Source organism: Engraulis encrasicolus, chromosome 3 (genome assembly GCF_034702125.1).
Source record: "Engraulis encrasicolus isolate BLACKSEA-1 chromosome 3, IST_EnEncr_1.0, whole genome shotgun sequence".
In the NCBI taxonomy this organism is placed as follows: domain Eukaryota; kingdom Metazoa; phylum Chordata; class Actinopteri; order Clupeiformes; family Engraulidae; genus Engraulis; species Engraulis encrasicolus.
This window is the reverse complement of record NC_085859.1, coordinates 8246044-8266043: the sequence shown is the minus strand read 5'-3', so window position 1 is coordinate 8266043 and position 20000 is coordinate 8246044. Positions and strand designations below refer to the sequence as shown.

Below are 20000 nucleotides of genomic sequence, written 5' to 3'. Positions count from 1 at the left end.
CCCAGTGCAGCCCAATAAGAATGGACAGATAGATAATGCAGCTCAGTGCAGCCAGGTTGAAGGAATGTGTGTGTGCGTGTGTGTGTGTGTGTGCGTGTGTGTGTGTGTGTGTGTGTGTGTGTGTGTGTGTGTGTGTGTGTGTGTGTGTGTGTGTGTGTGTGTGTGTGTGTGTGTGTGTGTGTGTGTGTGTGTGTGTGTGTGTGTGTGTGTGTGCTTGTGTGTCTATCGGTGTGCGTGGGCTTGCATTTGTGTGTGTGTCTGTGTGTGTATGCGCGTGTGTGCGTGTGCGTGTGTGTGTGTGTGTATGCGAATGTGCATGCGTGCATGTGTGCTTGCATGCATGTGTGTGTGTGTGTGCAGCCAGGTTGAAGAAGGTCCTTAATGTAACTGCTGAATCACGACTTTGCGTTAATTAGCAATCCCCCGGGCTGTAAAGCGAGCGCCCGTAATTTAGATCGTCATCATCATCATCGCTGGACAGTCGGATGGAGGATGTGTCATATGCGTTGGCGGACACCTGAACTACACAGGCAGACAGATAGATAGAGTAACACACACACACACACACACACACACACACACACACACACACACACACACACGTTTGCGTTGGCGGGGCCCTGAACTGTTCAGTCGCTGAGTAATCAGACTCTCAGTTTGGTTTTATTATTTTTTTGCTCTTTAAAGTTAGTCTCACCTCAGCAAATTGAACTGAGTTCGTTGCTACTCATACAGTACTGGGCAGTTTACAGTTTATTACAGTATTTCACTGCTTTCATTACAGTAAATTACTTTCATTAGCTGCATGATGACAACTGAAGACTGCTGCTTCATCATTCAGTTGTTTATTCAGGAAATGTCGTAGTGTACCCAGTGTTCCCAACCTATGTTTGGCCAGGGACCTCATTTTGACATCCCAAAATTACTGGGGAGCCCATACACTTTTTTCACAACCTGAAAAAAAGCTATTTTATTTGTAGGCTACTAATCCGAAAGATATTTCTGAAAGTCAGAGTTATGTTAAATTAATTAGTAGGCTATCTTTATCAGTATTCAGTATCAATAATCTTTTTTCACACCTTGACATTTCAGGTGACCCCATATGAATTCCGCATGGGGTCCCCACACCAATGTTGAAAAACACAGCCCCAAACAAAACACTGCCCCAAACAAAACACTGCCCCCAACTTTACACCATGATTTTCCTAGATGGGACTGTCAAGACACAGCTCGAATGATTTGAATCGTGCGCCCCCTTCAATGTTTATCTGCATCAAATTAAAAATAGCATTGTTTTCACTGGGGAGGACGCCTGTTTTCAACTGCACATTAAGTGCCCACGGGACCGCAAACACAGCAGCACTACTACCACCTTTACTTACCAGTGATGGGCAAACAAGTTGTCAAAATCTAGTGCTACATTTCCCAAATGACTTTGTTTTACCTGCACAGTAAGCGATCTTGAGTTAATTGAAAGGCGCTATATAAAACTAAGTTACTAAGTCTCTCTCGTTCTCTCTTTCCCTCTCTCTTTCCCTCTCTCTCTCTCTCTCTCTCTCTCCCCTCTCTCTCTCTCTCTCTCTCTCTCTCTCTCTCTCTCTCTCTCTCTCTCTCTCTCTCTCTCTCTCTCTCTCTCTCTCTCTCTCTCTCTCTCTCTCTCTCTCTCTCTCTCTCTGTCTGTCTCTCTCTCTGCAGGCCTTCACCATAATGGATCAGAATAGAGATGGCTTCATAGACCAGAATGACCTGAGAGACACATTTGCAGCCCTAGGTAAGACCTACATATAGGTATGTGTTTGTGCGTGCGTGCGTGCGTGCGCCAATAAGCCAAGCTCGTTGACATTACCATCACTGAACCCACAAATAGAAACCATTACTGTGTGTGTGTGTGTGTGTGTGTGTGTGTGTGTGTGTGTGTGTGTGTGTGTGTGTGTGTGTGTGTGTGTGTGTGTGTGTGTGTGTGTGTGTTATCCGGCAGGTCGTCTGAATGTGAAGCAGGAGGAGATTGATGAGATGCTGAAAGAAGCTCCAGGCCCCATCAACTTCACCGTGTTCCTTACCATGTTTGGAGAGAAGCTGAAAGGTAGCACACACACACAAATATGCTGAAACGGGACACAATTTGGTTAAAATGCCGGAAATTGCTTCTAAAAAATACTTTTGATTTTTTTTTTTTTCTGGGGGAGGAACCCCAGACGCCCCCCCCAACAATCAAGTGTCCCTTATTTTCATTTCTGAAAGGTCGCAACCCTAGAGCAAACTCTCTCACATCTACAAGCAAGCTCATATGTATGTCTTTCTGTCTGTGTGTGTACCAGGCACGTGCACAGCATAGTTGCCCACGGTGCCCGAGCAACGGCCCTTTTGCCCACATTGGCTGATATTGCCCTTCCAAGGGAGGGGAAAATAATTTGGCAATTATAATTTCATATTTCAATATCATTTGATTTCTTTATAATTCATAATTTTGATTGAAGTTTTGTACAATAAAGACTTAAGTCAGTCATACAAATTCATCAGACCCGTCGAGAATGGGCACGAGCGATGTGAGGTAGGCCTACGCAACAACTCCGGTGGGGAGGGAGAAGGCACGCGACAGGCGCTTGAGCGTCTATAAGAGACACGAAAGATTTTGAAGATGCCTGGGTGTCGGCTAGAGCCCTACACACAGTCTACATATTAGGGTACAAAATATGCTCACAATCAACCTCTCTATTACAATGTTGAGTTTAGAACTTTTAGTTATCATACATCTGACAGCCAGCCAGCGCCACGTTTAGGTAGCAAAAAAACCCCGACAGCCAGCTGTAGATATGCCTCGGAAAAATAGGCTAAGATTTCATGTTTCAACTGATTTGCTTTGCAATTCGTATTTTTGATTGAAGCTTCCTAAATTAAGTTTTCAAATTCAGATTCACCTGCACCTCGAGAGATAGGCAAAGGGAGGGGCAGCATGTGCGTTGCGGGGGGCACGCGCAGCTCTACATGGGAGGGAGGGGGGAGCAAGCATGCATGCGACCAGGGCAGAGACGCAAAATATGTCGAAGATGTCGTGGGAGTAGAGCGACTGCCCTGGCGGCCTGAGGTGAGCTGGAAACATAGCAGACTACACAGTATTACACTACATGATCACAATTAATGCCTCTTAAAGCCGATCTCGAGTTTAGGACGTTTAGTGATCCTAAATAATCTGACAGCCGGTGTGCCACGTTCAGATATTGGGGAAAAACGACAGCCAGCTAGCTTGCAGTCATTGTCAACGTTTTACATGGCTCAGGTTGTTTTGTGGAAGGCTAACCCAACTAAGAAACATGCAGATGACATGTCGTTTTATCAAGCAAGAGAGAACTTAAGGGGGTAGGCTAGCTAAAGGAAGCACATCTCTGCAGAGTTGGCTGCGAAAAAAAATGAACAGGTGCAGGTGAGGCAGAGAATCTTTTTCAGGATTGTAGAGGTTTGATCTTGGTGAGACCGCTAGGAAAGTGCTTTTTCTTACGCTGATATATTCTCCGACCCAAAGATAGGCCTACTGTTTCCACTGTCAATGTCCATGTAATTGAAATAAATCCACTCCACATGATAACTGACGTTTACTGTTCTTCTCAAGACATAGGCCTACAAAATGTGCATGAACTAACTAAAACATCTGTAATGAAAATAAAAGGTTATAAAGTCTGCGAGAAGCTTGGAGCTTCAGAGCAACAGATAAGAACTGGTCGCTCCCACGCCACGGTTCTTTGCGATCTGAAATGAAAGCCGGCTCGCCAATTCTTAAAGCGACAGTACACATTTTTAATATAGGCTACAAAAGACCCAACAAATGACCTAAACCTGTGAATTCTTATTGTTTTAGCTTTCCTATATAATATTCATCATTTTAATCATGGAATATGCCTATTAATGAAATTTCAAATTCAAATTAAATGATCTTTTTAACAATTTTTAAACTATTTCTATTTATTAGGCTATAACTTAAAGTCTACTTTGGCTGCTACAAGGATTATAAAGATGACAGTGGGTTAATTGATTAAGCATCCTCATATTTAGCCTATTAATTTACTCATCATTTCATTTCATTTAAGATGAGGATGACTCAGAGCCACAGACCTCTGCACATAGGGCAGGTAGGCATAAGACTGATCATCTCTGTGACTGATACAGGTTTAAAAACTATCAAGGCTTTTTCTCATAAATTCATTTAATTTAGGGGCAGCCACATACCACACATGAGGAAATGTGGATCAGGAGACATTTAGGGCAGGTGGGCATAAGGCTGATCATCTCTGATATGATTAATAGGTAGGCCTACATGTTTAAAAACTAGCATGTTATATCATATGGTACGCATTCAAGATACTATATAATATAATAATCTTAATAACTAGAAATGCATTCTCACAGAAAATGCTGGAAGCGGGCTTGCCTTTTGGGGCAGAGATGAAACAAAGTACTATTGAGAAAACAAAGCTAAAAGAAATCTTGGAAAAACTCCATCCACCCAGTCAGAAGTTATGGGCCAAACAATTCAGCCATCTTGGATTCAGCCATCTTGAAAGTGTTGTAGCTCTGCGTTTTGGGGATATACTAAATGACATACATGGTATTTTAAGTTGGCTAAGGAACACTGCATATGATATAATTTTGAAAATCAACATGGCTTCGAGCGGGATTAGAACTCACAACCTCCATATCTGTAATCCAACCCCTTTGCCATTGATATTAAATGACATACAATACATGATATTTGAAGTTGGCTAAGGAACACTGCATATGATATCATTTTGAAAATCAACATGGCTTCGACTGGGGTTCGAACCTCCCAACCCCCATATCCCTAATTCAGCACATTTGCCATTCATACTAAATGACATACATGGCATTTTAAGTTGGCCAAGGAACACTGCATATGATATAATTTTGAAAGTCAACATGGCTTTGACTGGGATTCGAACCCCCAACCTCCATATCTGTAATCCAGCACATTTGCCATGCATACTAAATGACATACATGGCATTTTAAGTTGGCCAAGGAACACTGCATATGATGTAATTTTGAAAATCAACATGGCTTTGACTGGGTTTCGAACCCCCCAACCTCAATATCTGTAATTCAGCACATTTGCCATCCATACTAAATGATATACATGGCATTTTAAGTCGGCCAAGGAACGCTGCATATGATATAATTTAGAAAATCAACATGGCTTTGACTGGGATTCGAACCCCCAACCTCCATATCTGTAATCCAGCACATTTGCCATGCATACTAAATGACATACATGGCATTTTAAGTTGGCCAAGGAACACTGCATATGATGTAATTTTGAAAATCAACATGGCTTTGACTGGGTTTCGAACCCCCAACTTCAATATCTGTAAGTCAGCACATTTGCCATCCATACTAAATGATATACATGGCATTTTAAGTCGGCCAAGGAACGCTGCATATGATATAATTTAGAAAATCAACATGGCTTCGGATGGGATTCGAACCCTCAACCTCCATATCTCTAATGCAGTGGCATGCATTACCACTAAGCCAAGCAGCTAGCTGTCATACACAGTCCAGCAAGACTATATTAGATTGCATTGAAGAGCTGAACAATAGCCTTCTAGAATGGCTGCTCGCACCTGCTCGTTAAGAATAGAATCTTGAGACAGTGGCAGTTAAGATGGAATCCTTCATTGGGAGCACCTGTTCTGATACTAACTGACAGTTAGTATTGAGCCTTTAACAGGGGAGAAAATGAGAATGAGTTTTTTGTCTTTACAACATCGTTGTAAAAAAACTAAAAGGAGTTGGCACGTGTCCTTTTCACAGATCGGAGTCATGCTTGTGATCTCTCTAACAGTCTTTGAATGAAGTTCATAGGTTAAAGGATTCAGGCACAAATGGACCTCCATGTGGGACATGCGCTGATCTCTTGAAAAATGCATTTTTGGAAAGACTGGGATTCTCCATAGACCCAGACCTGTTTTTTTTACAAACCTGCCATTTAAAAAGTATTGGGAGTTGGGAGATGAAACTTTGACAATTTGGAGACATCCCATAGAGCTCGCTAACAACGCGTCAACTAAACTTCTAGGTGAAAGTGTTGATGTTTTATGACCGAAAAAGCCTCCTACACTCTAATCTCTAGAGTGGCGGAACTTTGGTTCATGAAGGTTCCACCACAGTTTTCAATGGAGACCCAGGCTTTCACAAAATCGCCAAAAACGGGAAAACGACAAGAGACACGGAAAAGCCTATTAGTATACGCAATCTCCAAGCCGAGCCGGTCGTTTTAGTGTTTGAACGGTGTCTCTATCTCGAAAGGCCTAGGAGGACATCCATTTTCTATTTTTGCTGCCCCTGCACAAGACCAAGCTATAATAATAAGAAACAGGACTTAGAGATTACTAGAATCGGGCCTTGCTCTGCAAGGGCCATGCTCTGCATGGTCCTTGCTCCGCAAGCCCGCTTAATTATGACAATAATATACTACTTCTACTACTACTACTAAAAATAATAATAATACCCATGGTGCAGTTTCCTAAAAAATTCTGAAGGCCGTTTTTTTTGGGGGGCGGGGGGGGGTTGCCCTTTCTTCAGGTTAGAGCAACTGCCCTTTGAGATTCCTGTGCACGTCCCTGATGTGTACGTATGCATGTAATGGAGGTCAACTGGTGTGGCGGACTGGTCCTTTAGCTCAGGCGGTATTGTACTGTGACTCCCATACTGTGTACGTATGCATGTAATGGAGGTCAACTGGTGTGGCGGACTGGTCCTTTAGCTTAGCGGTATCATGCTGTGACTCCCATACTGGAGTCTAAGCTCGGAAGTGGCCTCAGTTACACACGTGTGTGTGTGTGTGTGTGTGTGTGTGTGTGTGTGTGTGTGTGTGTGTGTGTGTGTGTGTGTGTGTGTGTGTGTGTGTGTGTGTGTGTGTACGTACACACCTGCATACATGTGTGTGTGTGTGTGCGTGTGTATGCGTGCATACATGTGTGTGTACATGTGCATGTGTGTGTGTGTGTGTGTGTGTGTGTGTGTTTGTGTGTGTGTGTGTGTATCTCCAGGTGCTGATGCTGAGGAGACCATCCTGAATGCCTTCAAGGTGTTCGACCCCGAAGGAAAAGGCACTCTGAAGAAGGACTTGTGAGTTCCATCCAGTGTGTGTGTGTGTGTGTGTGTGTGTGTGTGTGTGTGTGTGTGTGTGTGTGTGTGTGTGTGTGTGTGTGTGTGTGTGTGTGTGTGTATGTGTGTGTGTGTGTGTGTGTGTGTTTGTGTGACCCGGGGGGGGAAAGGTTTTGAGAGGGTTTTGAGAGTTTTGAGAGTTCCATAGCCTCCACTTTAGTGTGTGCGTGCATGCTTGTGACCGGGGGGAAAGGGCAATCTGAAGAAAGACCTGAGAGTCCCCTCAGTAGTGCGTGTGCGTGTGTATGCTGGTGTGTGCGTGTACATACTGTACGTGCGTGCGTGTGTGAGTGTGTGTGCGTGTGGCATGTGTGTCTGTGTGACACAGAGGGAAAACTTGTGACTTTAATAGCAGTTTCCCTTACATAAACAATGAAGTATAGGCCTACATGTAAACAAATAAATAAATGAACAAATAAACAAATATTTCATTATAATTAATAATAATTATTATAATAAAATAACAATATTAATTTATTTAATAATATCATTATAATTAATAATAATTATTGTTGAATTATTAATCATTGGTATTATTTAATTAAATAGTAACTGTTATTATTAATTACTGTTAATTATGTAATAATAATAATAATTATTCAGAAATAATAATAATTCTCTCCTCACCTCGTCTGATCTCATTCCCATTTCAGTGTTACTGAGATGCTGACCACGCAGGCAGACAGGTTCTCCTCAGAAGAGGTTAGTCATACACACACATGCACATGTGCGCACACACACACACACACACACACACACACACACACACACACACACACACACACACACACACACACACACACACACAGGTTTCCACTGTCCTTTATTTAAGCAGTAAGTAAGCAAAGAGAGGCCTTGGGTTTGTGTTTGATTTATAATGGATAAGGGGGAGTTGTAGCACAATGCAAAGCGGAGTATTGTATAACTACCCTTACCCAATATAACTTGAACACAAACCCATGTACTTAAGTGGCATATTGCTTATTTAACACTGTTTCACTGAATCGTTGACAATTCTTTAACAACAATTAATTCACCTTGCGTCGTTCAGTTGAGGAAGTGATTGTTACAACAGCAACACCATCACGCTACCAAACACAAACTTTGCAACAAAGCTAAGCGAGGCAAGAGGCATGCAGGGATGAAACGTCTTTGCAATCACACTGACACCCCGACCAGGAATAGTACAAATATATGCTCTTCCTGTATGCTCCTACCCCAACTGCACCAGATTATCGTTATCAACTCAGACGCAAAAGCATTTAACTTGCAGGCATGGGGGCCGGTATGGGGAGGGGGGGGGAAAGTGGTACAGATTCTAAGGGCCCAAGCACTGATGGAGGCCCTTAAGAGGGCCCAAGCACTGATAGAGGCCCTTAAGAGGGCCCAAGCACTGAGAGGGGCCCTTAAGGGGGCCCAAAATTTGAATCTTTCATGGGGCCCAGCATTTCTTGCAGCGCCCCTGCTTACAGGTGTGTAGAATCTTCGTTTGGAGTGGAGTTTGTTTTTATGCTGTTATTCACGATCTAGGGGCTTGGGGGGCAAGATGTGACTCTGCATACAGGTTTGGAGTGGTGTTTGTGTTTATGGCCAATTTACCAAAGCTTAGAATGTCCAATCAGCTAATCACAATCAAGACCCATATCACAGTGTTAGATAAAATCCTTCTTCTCAATCTTGTGTGTTTTGTTCAGATGGAGCAGATGTTTACTGCGTTCCCGCCTGACGTGGCCGGAAATCTGGACTACAAAAACCTGGTCTACATCATCACACACGGAGAGGAGAAGGACCAGGAATAAACACACACACACACACACACACACACACACACACACACACACACACACACACACACACACACACACACACACACACACACACACACACACACACACACACACACACACACACACACACACACACACCTCTGGTCTACATCATCACACATGAAGATTAGAAAGACCATTAATAAAGAAACACAAACACACACACACACACACACACACACACACACACGTGTTGTAACTCTGTCTTACTCGACTGACAGCACAGCACTGTGTTCCTCTGAGATGCTTGATATCCATATTCTATATTGACCTACCCCACTGCATCTTCAAACACACACACACACACACACACACACACACACACACACACACACACACACACACACACACACACACACACACACACACACACACACACACACACACACACACACACACACACACACACACACACACACACACACGTGTTGTACCTGTGTATCCATATTCTATATTGACCTACCCGACTGCGTCTTCAAAAATATGCTGCTGCGCTAACATATGGAAAATCCAATAAATGTTGTCATGAATTCAGAAGTAATCTAAGTTGTTTGGTTGTCTGGTTAATGTTTGTTCTTTATTGCTTCCTTTTCTGGCATTTTTAATTAAATAAAAGTCACCTGTGAGGATTTGAGCTGCGCAGCGAGAAGGTTGTGGAATATTGGTGTCTACTGCCCCCCAGTGGTGGCGGTGCAGAATAACAACCATGAAAATAAGCCATTGGCCTACTCCAGTGAACCCAACTGGGAGACTCCCAACTTCCATTGTCATTGTGACACAGCACTCCACGGCACACAACGATATTGCATTTATGCCTCACCCGCGCCAGGGGGCAGCTCCCAATGACACCCAAAAGGGAGTAGTACGGAGGGACAGGACCATGCTCAGGGTACCTCAGTCATGGAGGAGGATGGGAGAGAGCAATGGTTAATTACCCCCACCACCAACAACAACTTGGTGGGTCGGGAGTCGAACTGGCAACCTTTGGGCTACAAGTCTAACACCCTAACTGCTTACCCATGACTGCCCAGTAGTTTTCAATGTGGGGGCTGGGGACCCCTGGGGAGCCGTGAGGGGGTGCTAGGGGGGCATGGTAGGTTGGCAGGAAAAGACAAGCAAAACAAAATAAATATTTCAATAAATTGAATAACAAATAAACCAAAGATTAAGATTTACAATATTCACCTTAGTTCAGAACTGCATTAGAATAATCTATTGCATTGCTGAACATTACTACGTTAGGTTATTTTAGATATCCCAGTGAGGCACTGACTAACAATCCTAGACCAGTGGTTCCCAAACTTTACCATGACAAGGCCCCCCATATACCAGTACATTCCAACCAAGGCCTCCCTGACACGAGCCATGCCACAATATTTTTTTCTGTGCACCCGGTTTCTCAACTCCATGAAGTTGGTGCATTTCTAAACCCATTCAAATACTACAAGAAGCACAATACATAAGCATTGTAAAAAAGAAAATTATTCAACGGGGATTGTCGGCCAACCTGCCGTGGCCCCCCTGGCATCCCTTCGCGGCCCACAAGGGGTCCCCGGCCCCCACTTTGAAAACCACTGTCCTAGGCTATGCTTGTAAAAAGCAAAATAGTGTGGCACGACCCATAGTAGGTGGGCCTTGGCTAGAATATAAGTATATGGGGGGCCTTGGCTAGAATATCAGTATATGGTTGGGCCTTGGCTAGAATATCAGTATATGGGGGGCCTTGGCTAGAATATAAGTATATGGGGGGGCCTTGGCTAGAATATAAGTATATGGGGGGGCCTTGGCTAGAATATAAGTATATGGGGGACCTTGGCTGGAATATACCGGTATATGGGGGGACCTTGGCGAGAATATATCAGTATATGGGGGACCTTGGCTAGAATATACCGGTATATGGGGGGACCTTGGCTAGAATAAGGTATATGGGGGGACCTTGGCTAGAATATCAGTATATGGGGGGGCCTTGGCTAGAATATAAGTATATGGGGGGGCCTTGGCTAGAATATCAGTATATGGGGGACCTTGGCTAGAATATCAGTATATGGGGGGACCTTGGCTAGAATATCAGTATATGGGGGGGGGGGGGGGGGGGGGGCTTGGCTAGAATATCAGTATATGGTTGGGCCTTGGCTAGAATATCAGTATATGGGGGGCCTTGGCTAGAATATAAGTATATGGGGGGGCCTTGGCTAGAATATAAGTATATGGGGGGACCTTGGCATGGTCAAGTTTGGGAACCCCTGGCCTACTTACTCTATTGTATTTGGACCTTCCACTGTATGTAAGTCAGGTTCTGTGGACAATTTGTGCCTGCTGTTCTTAAATCTTGTCACTAGATGTCGCCATTTACATTTGTATTTCTGTTTTACCCTTTGCCATTGGTTACACCTGTCTTTTTGTTATTGGTTAATTGAATCATTGATGGTGAATTGTTTGGGTTGCCTATTTAAAGCCTTTGTTTCCTTTTGACTCTGCTGAGATCTCCTGAAAGCCACATGTGAGTACTTGTCCCTGATTTTTGCTACTGCTATTTTTGAGCTGCTGTTTTTGACTTTGGAACTTTGTTTATGTCATACTTTTGCTTGAAGAGGATTTTTGCTTTGGACTTTCTTTGTGGATTATGGACTTTGATCATTAATGTATTTTGGACACTTGGAAGACTGCTTTTTGTTGGAATTGAAGATTTGGGATTTAACCCTTTAGTTGCCATGGAATGCTGCATATGATTTTTTTGAACTTTGACTTTCCCAAGAACTGTTGCCTTTTTGAGACCCTTTTTGAAAGACTGAACTCTTGGCTCTTTGTTTTTGTTTTGGATTTTTGCCTACTGATGAATCGCTTGGATTTTGTCAAGTTGACTTTGAACTAAGTAAAACTAAGTTTGAACAAACTCTAATTCTCTGCATTTCTGTCCTTCGTCTCCATTTCCTTCTGAGGGTGGCCTTGGGTTTTAAGACCCTGACAGAAGATCTCAGCCAACAATGGATGGAGCAGAGAATATGCCACTTCGTGAACCGGACCCGGTGCCAGTGTCTCACCCTTCACCACCAACTGACCCTACAGACCTGGCCCTCGTCCTCCAGCACCTGACGACGGCTGTCGGCAGCCAAGATGACACCATGCGTCGTCATGAACAGGTCTTAACCCAGTGGGGGGCTGAGATGAGAAGGCAAGCTGGCATATTGACTGTGATTCAACAGGCCCTCCAGTGTTTACAGCCTATACAACCAGGCCCTTCAGACACTCCAGCCACTCAAGCCACTCCGCCTACTATAGCCATTCCAACCTTTCTAACCTCTCCGACCGCTCCAGCCTCTACAGCCACATCCTCCAACACGCCATCAGAGTCCCGCCCTGTGCCCAGCCGTGAACCACGCCTGCCAACGCCAGAGAGGTACAGTGGAGACCCAAAAGGCTGCAGGGGTTTTCTGACCCAGTGTCATCTGTCCTTCGACCTCCAGCCTGCTGCCTACCCGACAGAGCACTCTAGAGTGGCCTATGTTATCACCCTCTTGACCGGAAAAGCCCTGGCCTGGGCTACAGCTCTCTACGAAAGCAAAAGCTCTGTCTGCGGATCCTTCGAATCCTTCTCCAAGGAGATGTTGAAGGTCTTCTCCCCAGAGGTCAGTAGTCGCACAGCAGCCAACAAACTACTTCAGCTTCGTCAGGGGCGCCAGTCTGCTGCGGACTATGCCATTCAGTTCCGCACCCTAGCAGCGGAGAGCGGCTGGGGTGAGCAGGCCTTGCTCGCTACATTCTACTGTGGTTTGGCTGACCGCATTAAAGATCAGCTAGCTTCGTGGGAGGAGGCCGAAAACCTTGAGTCACTGATCTCCCGAGTCATCCGGCTGGACAATCGGCTGCAGGAAAGAAACAAAGCCCCAAGAAGCATGTTCTCCGTTGCAGTTCCAGCCCATAGCACCCCAGCAGTCGACTCTTCTGAGGGAGGACCAGAGCCCATGCAGCTGGGGGGAACCCGACTGTCACAGGCGGAACGTGAGAGGCGCATGAAGGAGCGCTGCTGCCTCTACTGCGGAAAGCCAGGACACTTTCGCAGCAACTGCCCGGAGCTTCAGGGAAAAGCCAAACCCCGTCCAGCCCCAGGAGATCTGTGACGGGGGTGACATCATCTCCTGGTCTCCCTACAACCGGATTCTTCGTTCCTGTCACACTCTCCTGGGATGACCAGTCACACACTCTGCAGGCCTTTGTTGACTCTGGGGCTGCTGGCAATTTCATGGACCTTTCCCTAGCACAACATCTTGGGATTCCCACCTCTGCCATTGACTCCCCTCTGTCAGTAACTGCCTTAGATGGCCGGCCTTTGGGTGGTGGCCTAGTAGATAGAATAACCTCTACTATTCATGCACGGATCGACAGTCACCAGGAGCAACTGTCATTCCACTTGATCCAGGCCAAAGAGTTTCCCATAGTCCTTGGATTCCCCTGGCTGACTCGCCACAACCCTCATCTTGATTGGGCCTCCGGCAAGATCCTCCAGTGGGGCCCTAACTGCCATGCCAGCTGTCTCGTCCCAAGTTCCTGTCCCGAGTTTCTCAAGCCTCCCGAGTTGTCCCAAGCCCCTCCCGAGTTGTCCCGAGTCCCTCCTGAGTATCATAACTTGGCAGAAGTATTCAGCAAAGGTAAAGCAGCAGCCCTACCACCTCACAGAGCCTATGACTGTGCCATTGAACTGCTTCCCGGCACTTGCCCACCTAGGGGGCGCATCTTCTCACTTTCTGCTCCAGAACGCGTGGCCATGGAAGAATATCTCAAGGAATCACTGTCCTCAGGCTTCATTCGACCCTCCTCTTCTCCTGCTGGCGCGGGCTTCTTCTTCGTGGGAAAGAAGGACGGAGGCCTGAGGCCTTGCATTGATTATCGAGGACTCAACAAGATCACTGTCCGAAACCGTTACCCCCTGCCACTTATGTCATCAGTTTTTGAACTCCTGCAAAATGCCACCATCTTCACCAAACTCGATCTTCGCAACGCCTACCATCTGGTCAGAATTCGCAAAGGAGATGAGTGGAAAACAGCATTTAACACCCCAACTGGCCACTATGAATACCGGGTCATGCCCTTTGGACTCACTAACGCCCCTGCTGTCTTCCAGGCCTTGATCAATGATGTTCTTCGCGACATGCTGGACAGATTTGTTTTTGTTTATTTAGATGATATTTTAATATTTTCCAAGAACCATTCCGAGCACGTCCAGCATGTCCGACAGGTACTCACTCGTCTCCTCAAAAACCACCTTTTTGTAAAAGCTGAAAAATGCGAGTTCCACGTTCCCAAAGTGGCCTTCCTTGGCTATGTCATCTCGGAGGGGAGGATCCTCATGGACCCTAAGAAGGTGGAAGCAGTACGGGATTGGCCTGCCCCCATCACAATCAAGGAGACGCAGAGATTCTTGGGCTTTGCAAATTTCTACCGGAGGTTTATCCGCAACTTCAGCTCCATTGCAGCCCCCATCTCTGCACTCACACGAAAATGCAACTCCCCCTTCTCATGGACTACTGAGGCTAGCCAGGCCTTTCAGACTCTGAAGCAACACTTCTCCTCTGCTCCCATTCTCCAAAATCCAGATCCCACTCGACCCTTCATCGTGGAGGTGGATGCCTCTAATGTAGGGGTTGGCGCGGTCCTCTCCCAAAGATCCTCTGACGGTAAAATCCATCCTTGTGCCTTTTTCTCTCGCAAGCTCTCTCCGTCAGAGGAGAACTATGACATTGGAAATCGAGAGCTCCTGGCTGTTAAACTGGCATTGGAGGAGTGGAGGCAGTGGTTGGAGGGGGCTCAACATTCCTTCCTAGTGTGGACAGATCATAAGAACCTGCAGTATATCCAGCAGGCCAAGCGCCTAAATCCTCGACAGGCCAGGTGGGCTCTCTTCTTCAACAGATTTGACTTCAACATCTCCTACAGACCAGGCTCAAAAAATGTCAAACCTGATGCGCTCTCACGCCTATTTCAGTCAGAAAGTCTAGAGAGCCCACCTGAAACAATCATCCCTAGTTCCCGAGTCATTGCACCAGTGCGCTGGGGCATAACATCTGTAGTTCAGCAGGCCCTGCGCAATGACCCTGCCCCTGATAATGTTCCTGCAGGTCTCTTGTTTGTTCCCAGGTCTGCACGTGGTCAAGTTCTCCAGTGGGGTCACTCTTGTCGACTGGCGGTCCATCCAGGGGCATCTCGAACACTGGAGTTCCTTGAGCGGCGCTTCTGGTGGCCTACTATGAAGACGGACGTGCAGACATTCGTGGCCAGCTGTCACAACTGCGTCCAGGGGAAGGATCACGCCAGAGACCCCAGGGCCTGCTCCACCCACTGCCCATACCCCGCAGACCGTGGTCACACCTCTCCCTTGACTTCATTACTGGCCTCCCTGCCTCTGAAGGTAACACCACCATTCTAGTCATTATTGATAGATTCTCTAAAGCCTGTCGCTTCTTACCTTTGCCCAAATTGCCCTCTGCCTCTGAGACTGCCAGACTCATATGTGACCATGTGTTTCGAGTCTTTGGTCTTCCCCAGGATCTCGTCTCCGACCGTGGCCCCCAGTTTACCTCCTGCTTCTGGCGTGCCTTCTGCAAGCTGATCGGGGCGACTGTGAGCCTCTCATCTGGCTTCCATCCCCAGTCTAACGGGCAGACTGAGAGACTGAATCAAGATCTTGAAGCCACCCTGAGATGCTTGGTCTCGAACAATCCCACCTCCTGGTGCTCCCAGCTCCCTTGGGCTGAATATGCTCATAACACACTGAAATGCTCAGCTATAGGTATGTCACCCTTTGAGTGTCAGTTTGGTTACCAACCATCTTTGTTCCCTGAGCAGGAGGTGGATGCAGGGGTCCCGTCAGCCCAGCAGTTTGTTCGGCGGTGTCGGCGTACATGGGGTAGAGCCAGACGAGCCTTGCTGAAAGCCTCTCGGCAGTACCAGCAGCAGTCCAATCGTCGTCGGAGGTTGGTCACCTTCCGACCTGGTCAGAGGGTCTGGCTCTCGGCTCGGGATCTTCCACTGAGGGTGGAGAACAGGAAGTTGGCACCCCGGTTCGTTGGTCCCTTCAAAGTCCTCCGCAGGATCAACCCTGTGGCCTACACTCTGCAGCTCCCTCGCTCTATGAGGGTCCACCCGACCTTCCATGTCTCCCGTCTCCGCCCAGTGGTCACTTCCCCACTGGCTCCTACTCCTCGGCCGCCACCTCCTCCTCGACTCATCGATGGCCATGCCACCTACACGGTCAACCGGCTCCTGGATTCCCGCCGTGTTCGGGGGTCTCTTCAGTACCTCGTGGACTGGGAGGGGTATGGTCCTGAGGAGCGCTCCTGGGTACCGTCCAGGGATGTGCTTGACCGCTCCTTGGTTAGAGACTTCCATCGCTTGCATCCTGATCGCCCTGGGATCGTCAGGAGACGATCTTAGAGGGGGGGGTTCTGTCAGGTTCTGTGGACAATTGTGCCTGCTGTTCTTTAATCTTGCCACTAGATGTCGCCATTTATCTTTGTATTTTTGTTTTACCCTTTGCCATTGGCTACACCTGTCTTTTTGTTATTGGTTAATTGAATCATTGATGGTGAATTGTTTGGGTTGCCTATTTAAAGCCTTTGTTTCCTTTTGACTCTGCTGAGATCTCCTGAAAGCCACATGTGAGTACTTGTCCCTGATTTTTGCTACTGCTATTTTTGAGCTGCTGTTTTTGACTTTGGAACTTTGTTTATGTCATACTTTTGCTTGAAGAGGATTTTTGCTTTGGACTTTCTTTGTGGATTATGGACTTTGATCATTAATGTATTTTGGACACTTGGAAGACTGCTTTTTGTTGGAATTGAAGATTTGGGATTTAACCCTTTAGTTGCCATGGAATGCTGCATATGATTTTTTTGAACTTTGACTTTCCCAAGAACTGTTGCCTTTTTGAGACCCTTTTTGAAAGACTGAACTCTTGGCTCTTTGTTTTTGTTTTGGATTTTTGCCTACTGAAGAATTGCTTGGATTTTGTCAAGTTGACTTTGAACTAAGTAAAACTAAGTTTGAACAAACTCTAATTCTCTGCATTTCTGTCCTTCGTCTCCATTTCCTTCTGAGGGTGGCCTTGGGTTTTAAGACCCTGACAATGTAAGTCCACACACACAGAGACTTGCGTGCACACACACACACACTCACACGCAAACGCACATACGCATGCACACGCACACACACACACACACACACACACACACACACACACACACACACACACACACACACACACACACACAAACGCAAACGCACACACACACAGTGCAGGCGTGGCCTATGCGGCCTAATTGAGTTCCAATTACAGATAGGATGTGTGGAAAACTTTTGAAGTTGGGGTGTGTGTGTGTGTGTGTGTGTGTGTGTGTGTGTGTGTGTGTGTGTGTGTGTGTGTGTGTGTGTGTGTGTGTGTGTGTGTGTGTGTGTGTGTGTGTGTGTGTGTGTGTGTGTGTGTGTGTCCAATCATATGCACAGGATCCAGATAAAACCACATCCTTGCAGGGCTAAGCATTGGCCATGGGCATTGGCCACATTCATGTTGAGAGCTTGGTTTAGATTACAGGGTGCAGGTTCGAGTCCTCCTCCTGTAGGGGCAAGCAAATAATCTCCTCACAAGTGGAACATTTATGCAGAAGTTACTTTATTATGCACATGTACATTAATCATTGAGACACATTGAGTAAAACATCACCCCAAGACCCCTACACCAAACAAAAATCACAAGTGCCCTAATGTTACATGTTCATTATGATATTTATGTTGCATGAATGTGAATTCAAATACCATGTGTACTGTAATCATGTTCACCAACAGACTGACTTTAAATTCACTCTTGACAATTAAAATGACTCTCCAGCTTTAAATGTACTCTTTAGTGGTGGTACATGTTTGGAGTAATAGTTTAATAATCTACATTAATCTGTGACACCAAAATGGCACCCCACCGTCTCCATCCTTTAAATTCACTCTTCAGAAATAAAAGGGAAGAGCAAGTTAGAAGGTAAATTACACTGCTTAAGGGGATGTGTTGTTGTTGTTGTTGTTGTTGTTAAATACCACTACTACTTCTACTAATAATAATAATACTACAATGCTTAAGTGGGAAATCCATTTTTACTATACATATGTTCCTTAATCATTGATACCAATTACAAAAGTAAAACAGCAGCCCACGACCACTATATCAAAACCAAAAAAAATATACCGTATAAATGTCCAGATGTTGCATAATATTGCAGGAGAATAACTCCAGTGTATCATCATCCCCTGTTCACGAGCTGGCCACTAGAGGGAGTGAAGTCCCCTCATAGAGGTAGAAAATAACACTAGAGAGGACACGGCAATTTGTGACAGCACTGGGAAATGGCAGCTGGAGCTTCCCAACTTCCGTAGGTAGTGTAGGTACCTTCAGGCAATGCAAGTCAATGGAGAACACGCCCACCCCTGTCAAAAAATTGACTAAAACTGTGTGAATATGAAGTAACACATTAATCAAAGACCAGATTTGAAATGGCAGGCAAAATATCTACTTAAATCATATGAGTCGATAAAATACATTTAAAAATCAAACAATATCTTTTATGAACATAGTTAGCAACACACTTCAACTATTGTTCTTGTATAGTGTGTTGATGGACATTTTCACATGATTAAGCCATTTTTGACAGAGGTGAGCCTCGTTCTCCGTTCATTTCCATTTCTGAGATCTACCTACAGATAATGGCCGCTACACATTGCCGTAAAAAGGGGGGCGGGGTCACCTCTAGTGTTATTTTCTACCTCTATGAGTCCCCTCTTATTATTGTGGGAAAGGGTGAACCGTATCATCATCCCCTGTTCCCGAGCTGGCCACTAGAGGGAGTGAAGTCCACTCTTTATTACGGTGGGCAAGGGTGAACTGACCAATGACAAACCACGCACTGATGAAGGCTTGTTAGCCAAAACGCGTTTGCTTTTTGGACATGGTGGTAATATAAATAAATAATGAGACGCAGTTTGTGAGTGCGGATTTCTTCTTCCTTAAGTTGACGCTTTTTATCTCGCACCCAAAAGCTTTTCGGTTTTCCAAGAAGTTGAGCGCGTCCTCTGCCAATACTTAAATGTTTGATCATGACATGTAACACACCCCTTTGTTGACAAAGTTTTACAAGGGCCCGTACAACTCAAGTTTATTTTCCAGCAGGTGCAGCTTTTCAGAGTACTTCAGTCATTAGTTGTCAGATGGAAGAGCATGGTGGCATAGCCTTAAACACAGACACTGATGAAGGTCTACAGTAGTGCCAAAATGTCAGCACACCAAACAATAAAGTCAATTCATCACACCCCTCTTCCCTCCCTCCTTCCCTGATGGGTCAAGTTGCCTGGCAACGTTTGTAATCTCCTCCAGATGACCCGACTCGGATACAACATGGAGGGAGATGGGAATCAAATGGAAGTTTACGTATGGCAAAGCCAGGCTAGTGTGTGTGTGTGTGTGTGTGTGTGTGTGTGTGTGTGTGTGTGTGTGTGTGTGTGTGTGTGTGTGTGTGTGTGTGTGTGTGTGTGTGTGTGTGTGTGTGTGTGTGCGGACCCGTGCTAAAGGACCGACAGGAGCAGCATTTATCTATATGGGCCTCACAACAGCTTCACTGATGATTCACTCCATACCAAAAACCCAGGGTAGAGTGTGTGTGTGAATGTGGTATTGACTCTGTGCAGGAGGGTCATTGTGTCTCCCCTGATGCTGTAGAAGGCCAGAGTCCCTGCCCTATGATCCACATACACTCCTATTCTGGAGCCGGCCACTAGAGGGAGTTTAGCGTCTTTATTATTGTGCCAGAAAGAGCAGCTGGAGCTGTCGAGGCCCAGCCTCCAGGACTGATCATTATATCCAAACTTACACTCAACACCCTGTCCTTTCCTGCTGATGCTTTTATATGACACTGCTATATGAACATACTCTGCACTCCACTCAACCTCCCAGTAGCAGCGTGCAG

The 20000-nt window shown here is 45.8% G+C and overlaps 2 protein-coding genes across 2 annotated transcripts in view; both read left to right on the top strand.

Moving 5' to 3' along the window:
• LOC134445642 (myosin regulatory light chain 2, ventricular/cardiac muscle isoform) overlaps positions 1–8976 on the top strand; it is a 20182-nt gene extending 11206 nt beyond the window's left edge. The window contains exons 3-7 of the mRNA XM_063194696.1: positions 1696–1771; positions 1979–2083; positions 7060–7138; positions 7831–7879; positions 8872–8976. Coding sequence (XP_063050766.1) covers positions 1696–1771; positions 1979–2083; positions 7060–7138; positions 7831–7879; positions 8872–8976 — 414 coding nt within the window. The remainder of the gene's footprint in view (positions 1–1695; positions 1772–1978; positions 2084–7059; positions 7139–7830; positions 7880–8871) is intronic.
• The window catches only part of LOC134445629 (NLR family CARD domain-containing protein 3-like), a 331412-nt gene that overhangs the window by 175915 nt on the left and 135497 nt on the right, over positions 1–20000 (top strand). The window lies entirely within an intron of this gene.